General features: G+C 38.6%; 1 protein-coding gene across 1 annotated transcript in view; it reads right to left on the bottom strand.

Moving 5' to 3' along the window:
* Nucleotides 1-15,622, bottom strand: part of PLEKHG1 (pleckstrin homology and RhoGEF domain containing G1) — a 130,401-nt gene that overhangs the window by 16,479 nt on the left and 98,300 nt on the right. The window contains exons 5-9 of the mRNA XM_018078320.2: nt 13,058-13,158; nt 8,154-8,223; nt 1,875-1,921; nt 1,310-1,460; nt 214-345 (exon numbers count right to left, since the gene is read on the bottom strand). Coding sequence (XP_017933809.1) covers nt 214-345; nt 1,310-1,460; nt 1,875-1,921; nt 8,154-8,223; nt 13,058-13,158 — 501 coding nt within the window. The remainder of the gene's footprint in view (nt 1-213; nt 346-1,309; nt 1,461-1,874; nt 1,922-8,153; nt 8,224-13,057; nt 13,159-15,622) is intronic.

Here is a 15,622-nt window from a genome sequence, read left to right as displayed (position 1 = left end):
TACAGGATGCTGCTTGTAGGGTAGAGATGTCTGAGATTTTCCTGGAGCAGTTATGACCATGCTTTCCAAGATCGAACAGCCACGGGCATGCTCAACAGGAGTCTAAATTATGACTGACAAAGATTAAAAGAAAAGATAAACTAAAAAATGTTAATTGCATATATATTGACAAAAACAGTCAAAAACACCCATAAAATCTCTTTGGGAACTCACCTGGAGCCTGATGGCATGTTCATGTTTCCTTTTCATGTCATTTATATGCCATGCCACCCTCTGCATTGTATCTATGGCATCTAGCACCACATCATAGCCCTCAGTGTCCTTGTCAAGGTGGTTTTCTATTTCCTAAGACAGAAGCAAAAAAAAAAAAAAAAAGGCCTATTATTCCTAAATTAATTTTTCTAGCTGGACACAATACAATATTTTCATCTGTACTATTTTGTCTTTGCATTGCCATCACTCAAATGCAACGTTCCTGCCTTTGTTACTTTTGCATGTTGCTATCAATTTGATTAACACAAGATGACTAACAAAGTCAAGCCTTTATGGTCAGTTTAGCAGTGACTACACTTGCTGCAGCCGATGTGAGCAGAGAGGCCCAGAAAGAGTGCAGCACACTGACAGGAGATCTTTTCAGACAGTATTTAATGGCATTCTTAAAACACAGAACATATCTACACTTACAAAACCCTGATGGAAATACACGAGGCATAACTTTACAGTTGGAGAGCAGAATAGTGCCAGACATTTTAAATAAGGATCAGTGTCTTTATACTTCACTAGAACATGACTCTCTAATAGGAAACATATGTTGAAAACATTAACAATAAAGCAGGAATTTCTGAAACTTGCTCAACTCAATTCACTGAATATGGAAAGAGTTCCCACTTCCTCAGTCATTCCTCTACACAAAATTCTTAGTAGTCAGGGTGTTTATATGTATGTAATCCTTCTTTCAACCACCCCCGACATTGCAATATGTGGAAAAATGTTGTTCTTCATTGGAATAATAAATTTGTGTACAAAAGTGTTTAATTATGACAAGAATTTTCTGAAGAACTTCAGAATTACAGACCAGTTTTCCAAAAAAGTGCTAATTATTTGTTATGCACAGACTGATTCAATGTGTCTAAAACAATTACCATGAATTCCCCATCCCAAATATACGCATATGGTGTGAAATGATGAAGACAAATGAAAGAGCATTTAAGGAAACCCAGAACTTTTCTAACCATCAAGCCTTGTACCAAAGGCAAGAACTCCGACATGCAGAAGCCCTAAACAAAATACATTTCTAATGTGTGCTTACATGCAAAAGCAGGTGGTACTTGAGGATGCGTTGGACAGGTTTCAAGAGATAAGAGCCCAGGGGCAGAGAATGCTGCAGCGCTTCTTGCCGCTCTCTGAAGAACTTGGCCAGTGCCTTGTTCCTCATGCACTCTGTCAACACAGCCACTGACCTGAAAACATCAATACATACCTTTAGGACACTGTCTCAGTAAGTTTGTAGGTAAAGTCAAGAATTGTTTTCTTATTTCCTTGTAAAAGAGGGCAGCTGGTTCTTATTCTAATCACTGCTGTTTCTGCAACCACTCTTTATTACTGGGAATTATATATGCAGTGTTGCAGAATAAGACCATCATTTTCTAAAGAAGGATAAAGCAATGAACAACAAGAACAGTCAAACCAAAATTTTAGACGAGTATTTTTAAAAAATTATTGCATTTTTTTCTTTTTTACAGAAAAGGTAAACTCCTTGACCATTCCTTGAATTTAGGGGGGGGGAGAAGCTGTTCTGTTTTTGCATAAGCTGCAACTTGCATTACTTAAATTGGCCAAAGGACAAACAAAGAAAGGGAACCCATAATTCCTACCTCGGATAATTGGTGCAGTACTGCGTATATATGTGGAAATCTTCACTCTGGATGGGGAGGAAAAGTTTGCATATATTTAGATTTTGTCAAACTAGCAGCTAATGTGTGCAAGATAAAGATGATGATGCCACGATACCACCTCCAGTTCCTGATCAATGAATTCTCTGCTTTCACTGTGATAGTCCTAAAACAACCAGAATTTAATTTCACTATGTATGGGGGGGAGGGGAGAAATTTTTGCTTTACTTGAAGGAAAAACCAAGGAAATCTACACAGAGATAAAACAAGTGGCTTTGCAACACAGCCTCCAAGGTACCTTATGAAAATCTATGCATCTCAAAAAAACCCCAAACAACAAAAAACAAACCAAAACACCATCACTACACGCATCCCCTTCAAACAGCTGGCTTGCACATATCTAATTTTTTTGTGTGCTAAAGTACACACGTATCATAGAATTGTAGAATACCCTGAGTTGGAAGGGACCCACAACTATCATTGAAGTCCAGCTCCTGGCCCTGCACAGGACAGCCCCAAGAATCACACCATGTGCCAGACATACTTATTGTGAAAAATAAGTTTTGCAGCTTATGTTTGGCATGTGATTTTCAAGCAATTATAAATACTTTCACATTTGAGCACAGCCTAAGCGTGAAATTAGAAGCCACAAAAGCAATCTTTTTTTTTTAAAGTAAATTATGTGAAAGCAGAAAGCTATTACCCAAACAAGTTAGAACTAGATTTGGGTGGGTTTCCACACTTGCCTGTCACAGTGCAATTGCTCAAACTTAATGCTGACAAGCTTCTCAGAACTAAAGTTTGAGCTTCATTTCTTTCCTCCCTGGTCTAATTTTTTTCTTAATAATTATCATTTAATTCTATGCAAGAACAGGTTTCCAGAAACACTCCCATGTGCTCTAAATCCACATCTGACTGTCAACTTCTATCCCAAATAATACACAATTTCTACTGCTTGCTGGAGTTTTAAAGACTAAGAAAGCACTGTAGAATGGCAAAGTGTCCCCAAAATCAATAATTTTTTCTTTCCTAAGCCCTAGACTGATAAAATGAAATCCTCCAGTAGTAAATAAGACCCCAGTTTCCACACAAAACATCTTCAGAATGGGCTCTGGCATTCTGCAGCACAATAGCTGTGCTCCAGGAGGGGCTGTCTACCAGAGGTCATTGCTGGTGAATGGCAAGACCAAACATCTGCCTTCACAGAAGGCAGCGGTGCTCTGAGGAGCACCACCGTCTGGGGAGAGGGCTGATGCAGGCTGTGGCTTTTGTTTCTCATTGTTTGGGTTTGGTTGTTTTTCCTTTGGCCATTCATCAGAAAGAGCCAGTGCCCTTCCCCAATTCCAACAGCACTAGTCCTGTACCCCTCTCACAGGGGTAAAGCAAGTTATGCCATTCATTTCTCCACTGAGCAGTGATCCATAAGGACCTTGTATAAATACGATGTTACTCTGCATGAGTACAAGTCATTGCAATCCATTTCAATATGTCTTAGTGGATTTCAGTAATAAATGTTCTGAAAAAAATAACTCAAGCAAACTTCTAGTAAATGTTTCCCCAGAGGACTGTGATTCCCATTTACTCACTGGTGGGCTGTAAGCTTATTAAACTGCTCTTCTCTTAGAAACCAACAAAATGTAGTCTTGATACAAATACAATTAAATAATTTAGCTTGGTTTTTCACACTTGAACTAATTTTGTTGTTGCAGCTAATTTTTATGGCAGTGTACTTATGCCCCATGTCCACACCCAGAGACAGTGAGCTTGTGTCACAGCCTGTTCATGTCCATGTTTGGAACCACAGTCACAGCTCCAAACCATTTCCACTCAAAATGAAAAATTAACAAACCTCAGAGCGCTGCAGACATTACACTGTGTAATTTTCTATGGCAATCACTACCAAACTAGTTAGCACACATAATAAGTCAGGGTGCTTAAGAGAGAAGATTAGGATGAAATTCAGTATGGCAAAAAACTGTGATTTATTTTATTTATGCATATATTAATTCAAGGTTTATGTTTGGGGGCTTTTCGTATAAATTATAATATATTCCCATGGCTACGATAACAGAATAATGCAATTTATAGAACTACTTCATAAGCAGAGTACAGAACATTTTCAGCCAATTTATTTTTATATATATATATTCTACTCATAGTCACGTCATTATTCTGCTTTTCAAACAGAAAGGAAAAGAATATCTGCTGTGAAATTTTAACAAATGAAAGCACTATCTGTAAAATAAAAAGGCCAAACACTTCAGGGTTATAGAGTGTACTGTGTGCACATTCCCCTCAAAATCAAAAGCATGTCTGAAATCCCTGTGAGCCTTTTCACACTGTCCCTCTTTGGTTTGGTTTTTTTGTTGTTTTTTTTTTTTTTACACAAGGTCAAAATTACTTTTAATGGGGTGTTTTTTTGGTTTTAAAAGAATTTTAGTATAGGTATGAAATGGAACAAATTTTTATTTAAAAAAAAAGGTAGTTTCTCATGCCCTTACTGCACTTACATGTGCACTCACTTCAGTGCACCACAGTTCATTTCATCACACAAAACCATCAGAGAGCATTTACTTTTACTGAGCAATGCGAGCATAATAATAGGAGAAATTCAAGCACATGTATTCTGCCTCCAGGATAAGATTGTTCATATGCACTCATACTTACAGATCTCTTGTGAATCAACATAATACACCTTGCCTAGGCATTGGCTGGATTTGTGTGAACTCATTGGGAAAGTGGCCAAGAGAGTCACTTCCAAGAGAGGCTCTTCCTTGACCCGACAAAACCACACTACTCAGGATGGCTGTTCTCCCAGTGCCTGCCTGAGTACCTGGCACCTCTGCACGGCCAAAGGGACTTTCAGTTCCCACACCCAGCTGGTCTGTTCTACTTCACAACAGATTCCTCAGGGAGCACCATGTCACTGGGAGCATATCAGGGCACAAGCCATGCAGGCTAAAGCTAGTGCTGTGAACTATGTTCAGAAGCAAAAGAAAAGCCGGAACTAAGATGGATTCAATATTTTTCTGAATACTTCCACAATGTAAGGAAAACACCAGCTATGCTCATCCTTAATCCTTTGGACATCTTTAAACTATTGTTTTGTTCGCATCAACTGTCTTCAGACCAGATTAAAACTGATCTCTGCACACAGACTGGAATTGCTCCAGAGATCATTTTTAATCTGGGGTCCAAAAACTGTTGTGGTAGAGGCTGCAAAAAACCGAAGACAAATCAAGAGCTCATCTACACTGACTGCAAGTCATTCTCAAGGCAAAGCCAAGCATGAGCATATCCCAGCTATATATACTTAGCTGGTCCCCAGCGTGGAATCAATTCACAGTGCATCTCCTCCACATACATTTCCGATCTTCCCTCAACTCTTGGTGCACTGTGCTTTTTTATAGCCATAAAAGGCACTTTAGAAGAAAATGGAGACTGAGAAAAGGAGTGGAGTCAGTGTGTAAACTGAAGTCAATTGCCTGGATGTCCTCTTCACTGAGATGCTAGATTAGAGTAATTCTCTCTTTCTCCTTGGTTAAGCTGGTTAGTGTGTCTGTCAGAAAACATATGTTCTGAATTTCGGGGGTGCTGAGTGAGAAAAGCAACATGCCAGAATTCAGCTCTCCTTTTTAACTCACTTACATGTAAACATGTAGAATACTGAAGTCAATTTTCTAATGAACATTGGCATCGTTACTAGGAAAATGAAAGACTGAACTGGCAAAAAAATTTATGAACAGTCTTCTGTGTGAATAACTAAGCTATGGCTAAGTTTGCACTAGAACCCTTTTATCAGCCTCCAATTATGGTTACCAGCAAAATGTCTCCAAGACCTTTTACATACTGGAGTTAATACAGGTCTTCTAGACAGAGAGGACTGTTCTGTTATACATGCAAACCAACTTTGCGTCATTTCATGTCAATTCTAAGAAAGAAATTACTTTTATTTTATGCAGTTACTGAGCTTCATAGAGTGCAAAAAGTAAACATAGTACCTACAGAGAAAACCTGATTATACATTAAAATTCCCAAAAAACTACAGTATTCACAGCTGTACCAGTAGGGCGAAAAAATGGCTCTAGATCCACAGCTCGTATAACCTACACACAGTTCCACTGGAAGCATTCAAGAATCTCCAGCAGAGCTACATCCATTAGCTAAGGCTGTGAGCTATGACTTCAGCATCATGATATTCCCATGCTTCTTAATTCACAGCGAAGATCTAACACACTTGAAGCAATCAAACAATAAACGGCCAAAGTCCCGTAAGACTTGAAGGACTGCACGCTGCCAAAAAAGGCAGTTTTATTTCCACTACTCAGTGCCGGGAAGACACAAGCAACCAAGAATGAACAACTGGAGTCTGTTAAGACAGTCAGCAGTTGCTGTAATGACATCTTCATGGCCAAAATCAGAACTGTGGGGTATTTTGGTATTGTTTGATTTTGCTTTTAAGTGTTTGCACTTGTCTGGATGAAGCTAAAAAATGCCTGTTAGGACTGCAATCTCTAGCAATTTCTGAGCCATCAGGCAGTTGCCTGCCAATAATACAAATGCTAAAAGCATTTGACAAGGGAACAAAAAGCACAAGCAATGATATGCAGATGGATTTTAGAACTAATGGCCAGAAAGTCTACCAGACAAGCCCTTTCAGTTGGCCAATTTGAATGAGAACACAACTTTTTCCTGGATTTACTATTATCACTTGCACCAACTCCGTTTCATATCCAAGCAGGAGTAGTCCCAGCGGTCCCAGCTATAAGCATGCAATACGGCAAAAAGATCTACCAGCTCCAAACCATTTTATCTGTAAGTATCCTGAAGGCCTCCCAGTTGGCCTTCACTGCACAAGCACTCTACTGACTTACACACAGCTTCTTGCCCACCAGGATCCCAGATCTTTTTTGCTAAGCTGTTTCCTAGTCAGGCAGACCCAGTGTGCACATCAGATTATTCTGTTCCAGAAGCAGGACTTTGCACTATCCCATTTTCTCTCTCCTTCAATTCAGTCCAGGCTATCTGTAGTAATAACAACATGCCATAAACCCCACTGCAATAGGGCAAAAATACATTCTACTTTTGTGGTAGTGGTGCCAACATTAAGATCTCTCAATGCTTACAAAAGACCAATTACTAGATAAATAACAGCTTTCTCAAACTCAGCTGAAGCAAGTGATCTGGTGAAACAGCAGCACTAAGCTGGTATCGTCATTCCCTGTTATGATAAAATCCCTTGTGTCACAACAGTGCCAAACAAATTACTAGGCCACCATGAGAGGGTGTTTAGTTAATCCTAATACCATGTGTTAGACCTGTTACATTGAATGTTTGATGCTGGCAATACTGAGCTCAGGACAAAGTATAAAACATGACAGGGTCTTATTTTCTGGTTTCTTTGGGGTTTTTTTGTGTGAGTTTTGTTGGTTGGTTTTGTGTGTGTGTGTGTGTTTTGGTGTTTTGGTTTTGGTTTTAAATACAAAAAGGCAAACATCTATAGGGATTATCCAAATTTAAACAACTACATGACCCCTCTTCCACTCCTCTTCCTCTAGAAATACCATGGAGATGGCATTATTGCTTAACACATTTGGGCTCTACAGATTCAAGGCCTATGTAGATTCTCTGTTGAAGTATGCAGTGAACTAGAATCATCTATAGCCCAAATTATTTAATCTCTTTTTGCCCTACCTATTATAGCCATTCCTCTTCTCCCTGACTGGTTCTCTGGGTTTCCTACAATGAAAGTCACCTACTCTGATTCTCCTGCACCCAACAACTTCTCTTTCTCCACATTTTTTGGCTTCAGTACTACCCAAAAAAATAAAGATGTCAGATCCATGTTCAGAAAATTCAAAGCATTTCAGAGAGATGCGATTTGAATCTTAAGGCTAGACTTTGGGCCATTTCATTTAAAAAGAAAATTAAAGGTATAGCCGTGGGATTCAGAAAACAATATGGCCACAAGTATGTTAATATTATTGCCTTTTCTAAAAATGCAAGCAAGTTTTATTATCTAGTTGTTTTTAAGATACACCAGTTCAAATGAAACCTTTTTCTTGATTATTTTTTAGAAATGCAAATCAGAGGCATATCCTTATCAATTACTAAGAGAAATTCCTTCCCTTTCCATAGATTTGCTGGCTTTTCTTGATTGATGTCACATAATCTATCAGAATTAGGTCTCAAAAGCTAATAAATTAAACCTATTTCCTCCATCCATATAATTCTAAAACTGGTGTCATGCTGTGGACTTACCTTGGAAACAAAACAATCTGCTATAGCCACAGGATCATTTTCACAGTTTTCCAAGTCTTGCAGAAGTTCACTAAAACAAAGAACAGGAAAAGGTAGAACATTTATGGCACACCTTGAAATGAACACACCAGTTTATTTGGAACCAGACAGTGCTTCACCATTCATGGCAGTACCTAATGACACAGGGAGTCCTAAAAAAGGACTCCCCAGCCACTGGGTTTTTTATTTGTAGGCAGAGGAGAACTATAGGGAAATGGTATTTCCACGTACTTAAAAATTCAAGTCATCACAATGACCATGGATTGGTGATCTGCTAAGCAAAGCTGAGCCCCTTCCTTCAGGTAGATGCCCCATCCCTAGAAACATTCAAGGCCAGGTTGGATGGGCCTCTGAGTAACCTGATCTAGTTGAAGATATCCCTGCTCATGGCAGGGAGGCTGGACCAGATGACCCTTCCAACCCAAATTATTCTATGATGCTATGACAGCTCTTCTACAATACTTATAATGGTGTGGTCAAACAGTTGTGTAGCTTGTATATTAACTAACACAATTTAAAACTAAGAAAATTTAAAAGCTACTGAAGCACATGCACTATCTTATGAAGACTTTGTATGTTCTAGGAGCTTTACTTGACTCAGGGAGATGAGGAGCTGCTCTGAAAAATACTGGTGAGAACCAGGGATGTATTACACATAGAAGAAGAATGTTAAGAAGCTCAGTGAAGAAAATTTGTCAACCTATAGTTTGTCTCTTCGCTGAAGAAAAATGGTTAGCCTGCAAAAAGTTTTCTGGAAGGGAATATATACATTCTACGTGCATGAAAACAACACCTCAGTGAGAGACTTTTATAATTTTCACATACCAAAAAGGAAATTAATTCATTGTAACAAGAGCAAAGCAATAAGGAAGCCTGTTCGCCGTTGTATGAAACTCAGTTCTCAAAAGCAAATTCAGTGCAAGAAAGAGTTCAAGTAGGAGAAGAAAACCTCAAGGGTATCTCCTTGATCTGAACAGTCTTCAGTCTTACTGAGATGAGCTCAGAAAAATGAGAGAAGAAACTGAGATTTCTGCTAAATTGTGCTCTAATAGAATTTTCTTCTCCTCCCCAACTCCCACAGATGATTTTCCATTTAGGGCTACTTTTGTCTGAATTCACAGCTGGTTCCCTGAGCAAGTTTTGCCTAAGAGCTCCTAAACCTGTATCTAGGGAACTACCCTATTCCCCTGTAAGCAGACACAATTTCTGTCTGTATGTACAAAAAGGAGTAAACCTGAAGAGTTTCCTACCTTCTTCTTTGCTTCTCTAATTACTGGAGGAAAGAAAGGGAGAAATCAGAAAGCAGTCAAAAAGAACAAAGGCAGAAACCTCAGATTCAGTGGTAACTAAGTCACTTTGTACAGCAACAATTTCACCTCCACACCTCAATTTCTCCATCCATCAAAATAGGAATAAAAATAAAACCCTTGCTTGATACCCCACAGTCGTGAAGATCGTTTACATCAGGAAAAGAAGCAAGCTGTAGCAATGGTGACCAATAGCCATTAGTTATACTGACTGACTGTGTCCCACACATGAGTTTTGGAAATAACATCAAACATGCTAAACAGGCTCAGAACGATTCCTGCTGTCTGGCAGGAAGAGGTTCTCCTGATGGCTTAGAGTACATAGCACTTTGATTGTCATTTTTTCCTACTGGTCTCTTTATAAAACCACATTATTTCTCCTTCAGATACAGTAAAGAACACTTAAAGATTTTATATATTCATCCAATCAGTCCAGGTTTATGCAGTAAATAGGCTAGTGGTTTGTGTCTTCAGCACAAGCCCATAGTATAAAGGCTGTTTTTTGAAAGATTTTGTTACCTATACTGCACTCTCTGCTGTATCACCTGGCTGGTAAGAATGGGATTGGTAAGAGCAGTCTGCCACTGTAAAATAAGCAAATCTGTCATGCTCAGTCATCCTGAAAAACTTAAATAAATCCCTATAATACCAAGCTGACATGTGAAAAAGCAGGGTTTTTATTATAGACTACATTTAAGTACCTGGCAGCAGGTAGAAAAAACAATAGAAAAAAACATTAGTCCCCTTCGCCTGAATATACAGAGGTTTTATGCTGTTCACAGCTCTTGGTCTCTGCAACTCAGTTGTGCCAAACACCTAGGCCACAAGGGAACACGAGGGAGCACCATTAGAGGAACTTCATGCTCTCTCAGCTGAATCATGATAAAAGTGCCACTGCCACTTAAGACCATGAACTGAGTTATATAGCTTGGGTTATTATGGGCTGGGAAAATCTGAATCTGTATGATCATCATAGAGAGCTAATACAAAGTCTTTTGGGATGGGAGAGGTAAGCATAAAGAGACCGACAATTCTGTACACAGTGCATTCATTATCTTACCAATGAATAAGTCAAATTATAATGCCTTTTAGGATGCTTCCATTCTTTATGAAGGCTTCTCAGAAGAAGCAGTCAGACCTTACCACTGAAACTCAGAGTGCAGGAACTGCTGAGTATGGCAGTTTCAGAAAACGGCTCCTTCACTGTATTTGTGTCCTTCAGTAGTCACTGATGGCCAAGGACCATGCAGGATGATCTGTGTCAGCAGCAGAAGTTTCACTTGACCTCTCCTAAGTCTTGGTAGAAGTACTAAACTTGAGCATATTTCAACACAGTTTTGGGAATTAATTCAGGGAGTCCCTAGTAGTATAAAATTTATCCTAAAGGGACACTGGAAAGAATCTCAGCAGGAAAGCCAGGGAAGAAAGGCAGCAAATGCTGACTTAGAGAACACTTCCCCCTTCCAAATAAATAAACCAATATTGAGGGAGCTTTTCCCAAGGGACAGTAGGATCAGTGGACCAGTATACAGTCAGTGATTCTGCTTTAAGAAATAGCTTTCCAAAAAGAGATCACAGTCATGGGACTAGCAGTTACCATCTTGACCATCATTTTTGCCATTTAGCACAACATCTGAAAATCCTAAGTAGTTTAGCTGACAGAAATTCCCATTTATTGAAGTGACATTTCTCAGATCTGAAAGTCTGTGTAAAAACCCAAGATTAAAACCTTTGATCATTGATTAATGGTCAAATTCAAAGCTGAGAAAAACAAAGTAACTCTAAAACTACAAAATCATGCTCACAAAAATCATCTGAAACTACTAATGTAGAACTGCCAAGTGGACATCTTTCTGACAGGAAAAATAAATAAAAAGGCTTTTGAGTACATTTAGGACCCAGAAGCTATATGCCAAATTTCAAACAGGAGTAAACTCAATCCTTGAAGTTATATTGATCTACAATGAGTGTTCAGTTCTAAAAACTCTCAATTTCCATGCAAAACTTTATATCAGAAGGCCTGAATTACACTCGTAATTTGCTAGACGCTTTGGACAACTTTCAGGTGAGTTTTAACCTTTCTAAAATACCTATATCTCTAAAATTGCCCCAAACTGCTTTTTTTGTTGTTTTTTTTCCTTTTTTTTCTTTTTAACCACTGCAAATCTTTTTCTTTTCCCCTCCCCACAGCTAAATTATTTTGCATAATGATTGATCATACTTGGAGGTATTTTTATTAGGTAATGTTTGCAATGATGCTGGCATAAATGTGTCCTAGCTACCAAGTCTGTAATTTTTCTAGCTCTTGAAGGATCAGAAAATGTAATGGTCAGGACTGTGTTTTTCCATCCTGAGAATCTGTAAGCTTACAATCATTGTCTCATGGCTCTAAAACAGGCTCATGGTCTGTTTTAGCAGGCTCCCACCATGTATTTTCCAGCTGTTAGACATTTGGTCAAGTCAGTTGTTGCAGCTGAAGCAAGACACAGCGGCTTTCTAGTTAAGCATATTTCCATTCCTCTGCAGTAGCTATTTTAAGTTTCAGGAAAAGATTTTTGGTTTCATCTTTGTCCATAAATTCTGAATAGATCCATTCTTACTCTTTCCTTTGACACTGAACAGAGATTCCAGCAGTTAAATCACTTTAAAGTAACTTCCCATGATGATGGAAAAACACTGAAGATGCTCTTTGACACAAGCACTCCACTTCAGAATCCTCTTTTGATTCAATTAAATTGTCTGTTACTCGTCAAAAAACACAGTATTTTGGGAGATATTTTGTCAACTATAGCAAAGCTAAGAGTTTCTACAGGAATATTGGGATATAAAAGATGTGAGAACTTTATGTCAATATATTTCTTGCATCGGTAAAATATTCAGATTTTCCTTAAATGCTGAATAAGTTAATTATTTTTATAGTAACAGAGAATTCAGACAAAAGTAGCAGTAGCATGCTCCTAAAACTGCAGATACTGAGGGTCCTACACAATGTGGTACTAGCTATACAAGCAAGAAATTTTACTCCAGGTCCCCAATATACACTAGAATCCCATCTGCAGAGTTTTAGAGAAGGTTGGAAAGATACTGAACAGAAGACTTCAATAAACGAACAACACAGTTCACAGTTCAACACAGTTTTGGGAATTAATTCAGGGAGTCCCTAGTAGTATAAAACACTACAAATCCCAGATCTGGGTAATGTACATAGGTACACAGAAGGACCCTATATAGTAGGAATAAAATATCTCTTTATTAAGGCAAGAGTTTCATTCACAGTGGTCTTGCATTAAGCTCAGTTAAGGCACAGACCAGGTTAAGTTTACATTCATAAAAATACCCAGCATAAAAACAAAAATGGAGACCACACTTGATTCATCCAATAAACAGCTAAAAAAATCTGATCTCAGCAACTCAACTTTGCTTAGAATCAAAAGTAGATAATTTCTCAATTTATATATCTTGGCCATATTAGAGTCATAAAAGCACCTTTGGTTGGTTTGCCCTCTCCCATTAATATAGGCTGTTGAATTGTTTTCATTTAGTTAAATATGAATTTACCTGTTGAAATGGTAGATATCCTGTATGTTTCCAAACAGGGCTGATCGCTCTTCTGTCCCCAGGGACAGCTTGGTCTGGTCAGTGATACAGTCGAGGTAATCCTACAAGAGATATGAGAGAGAGGTCTTCAGACATTTCCTCCTTTTCTAGATCAGTAAGCAGAGCTATGTTTTACTGCACAAGATGACTCTCTTCATATCAGTTTCACCTTATTATTACAATAAAGCCTTCAGTAGCCCCTCTGTGAACAGTCACTCTATTATGAACAGTAACAGTACTTATCTGTTCACTGAAACCAAGAAAATAACAAAAGACTGAAAGCTAAGTTATACCTCTTAGATGTGACAGCCAATGTTTCTCTTGCTACTGATAAACAAATGTTTTCCAATTTCATTCATAGTGACAGTTTAGTTGATTATTTGACTGGTTTAAACACAAAAAAAATGTAAAAGTAAGAGATGAAGAATGTAATTGAATGCAGTCTTAGTAACAGAAAACCTATATAATGAAGACCAGAAAGCATATAAGCAACAGAGGCTCAGAAAAGCAACCACTAAAAAAAATATTTTTTTTTTAAAAATCATAGTTACTGAACAACGCAGAGTGTGTAGAGGACAGATCTCAATGTATATATGTCCATGCAATTTACCATGCATAGAGTTACATTCCAAATTACATTGCTATATATAGTCTAGCAAAGATTTCTTTTTGCATTTAAAAGAGTGATAGTGTCTCATCTGGGGACTTTAATTGAACATGAACATGACATCTAGAGAAAGCTCAGATCAGCAGTGTTCTGGCAACTTTCCAATCTCTTCCCTCACTTTGGTAAGAGTTCTATGTCACCTTTCAATCTGTTGCTGCTACAGTATGAAAATTCTCAGATAAGAGCAAACAAATCCAGCAGGCTATTTAACTAACTACAACTCATAAGCCAAGAAACCTGATGTGCTGCCACATTCATGAAGAAATTCTGCTGGAGCATGGCAATAAAATAAAAGTGAAAACAGTTGAAACAATGTGAAATAAAAATAAATAAAATCCCTTAGCCTAGGGCTAGACAATGTGGTGTGGCAACTACCCAAGAGCAACACAGCATTCCATGGTGCTGCAAGAAAGGAACCCTGCAAAACATCAGTGGGACCATGAAAACTTCTAAAATATAACTGTGTTCCAGAGTCGTGAAGAAAAAGGTATTACAGAACACATACATTGGCCAAGATTTATTCTCTATGTAAATTTTGTGAAGACAAAGGGTTTGGATGGACCTGACTTTTGGAATTTAGATGCCCTCATAAGGAAGGTTAAGAACTACAGCACTTGAGTCTCCATGCCCATATCCTTCTTTCCAACTGAAATAGTGTCAGTAGAGTCACAGGTGTAACCAAGATTCAGGTTTAGGTACCAGAAGAATTTCCTGTCCCCTCCCCCTATTCCAGTGCTCACTAATTCACACTCTCTCACAACCTCCAGTTAAAGGTATCCCTTATCACACCCCTAACGCAGTATTTTCTTCCCAGGGAAAGCAAGTAAGGCAACCGTAATGTCTTTAAGTAGAGCAACAAGTGGCGGTGGGCAGGCAAGCAGGCAGGTTCCTGGAGAGCCATGTCATTTCTTCTGTGATGGCATCTGACCTGTACTCTACCTTCCCTCCTAGCTGACAGCAGCCCCACAGCCCACACCAGTCCTTGAAATACATTTCTGCAGAAAGTTATTGGAACCACATCCCTGAGACTCCCTGCACTTGTCCATGGCTTTTTATTCATACTCAAAAGCTGCAGAAGAGCAAAAAGTTCAGGATGGTGAGGCAGACAGAACTGCAGCAAGAAATACACTAGGTCAAAGGCAGAAGTAGATGATAGATTCAGTGCTACTCCAGTGATGGTATTAAATAAATAACCTTTTCTGCCCACAAATACACATCATGATCAGATAAACGCAAAGAAAAAAAAAGCTCCATCCTCCAATTGGAAGGATTTGTTATCCTCCAAAAATATTTTAGAGTCAGGAACACTGCAGCACTCTGAGCTGATATGACAGGGTGGGCTGCAGAGGAATGGAAATCTTACAATAAGTATCTCCATGCAGTACATTTAAAGTACATTTAATGAATAAAGAGGAGTTCCTTCCCAATTCATTCATCTCTGCATAGCTGGAGCTTGGGTTTCTTCAAAGTAACTAACAGTCCACAGTTATTTTCAGTATTGTAAGCAGTGTTAGATACATGACCTGGTTTTTATTCCTTTTGTCCTCTTATCCCATTTTTTTCTCCACATATGCATACTCTCCTTGGTCTTTTACCAATTATTAGTAAGAAAGAGGGAACCAGGTACCTTTCTGATGTTGCTGCCAAGCAGCAGCCTGCAGGTGCTTTGGCAGCTTTCCTGCACTCCCATAGCATATGCCAGTATCAGCTTATATACCACACCCCCACAGTCTATGCTCTCTTTCGCTAAAAGTTCCTTAAGACTGTGTTTCAGGCTTCCTTCCTCATTCAGCATCAGATCAGAAACAAAGAAGAAAATAATGGATGGACTTGTGCTTACCTAGGGCAAGGGGAGATTT

The sequence above is a fragment of the Manacus vitellinus genome, unplaced genomic scaffold, assembly GCF_001715985.3.
Source record: "Manacus vitellinus isolate BGI_N305 unplaced genomic scaffold, ASM171598v3 scaffold_4_pilon, whole genome shotgun sequence".
NCBI lineage: Eukaryota > Metazoa > Chordata > Aves > Passeriformes > Pipridae > Manacus > Manacus vitellinus.
This window is presented reverse-complemented; position numbering and strand designations above follow the sequence as displayed.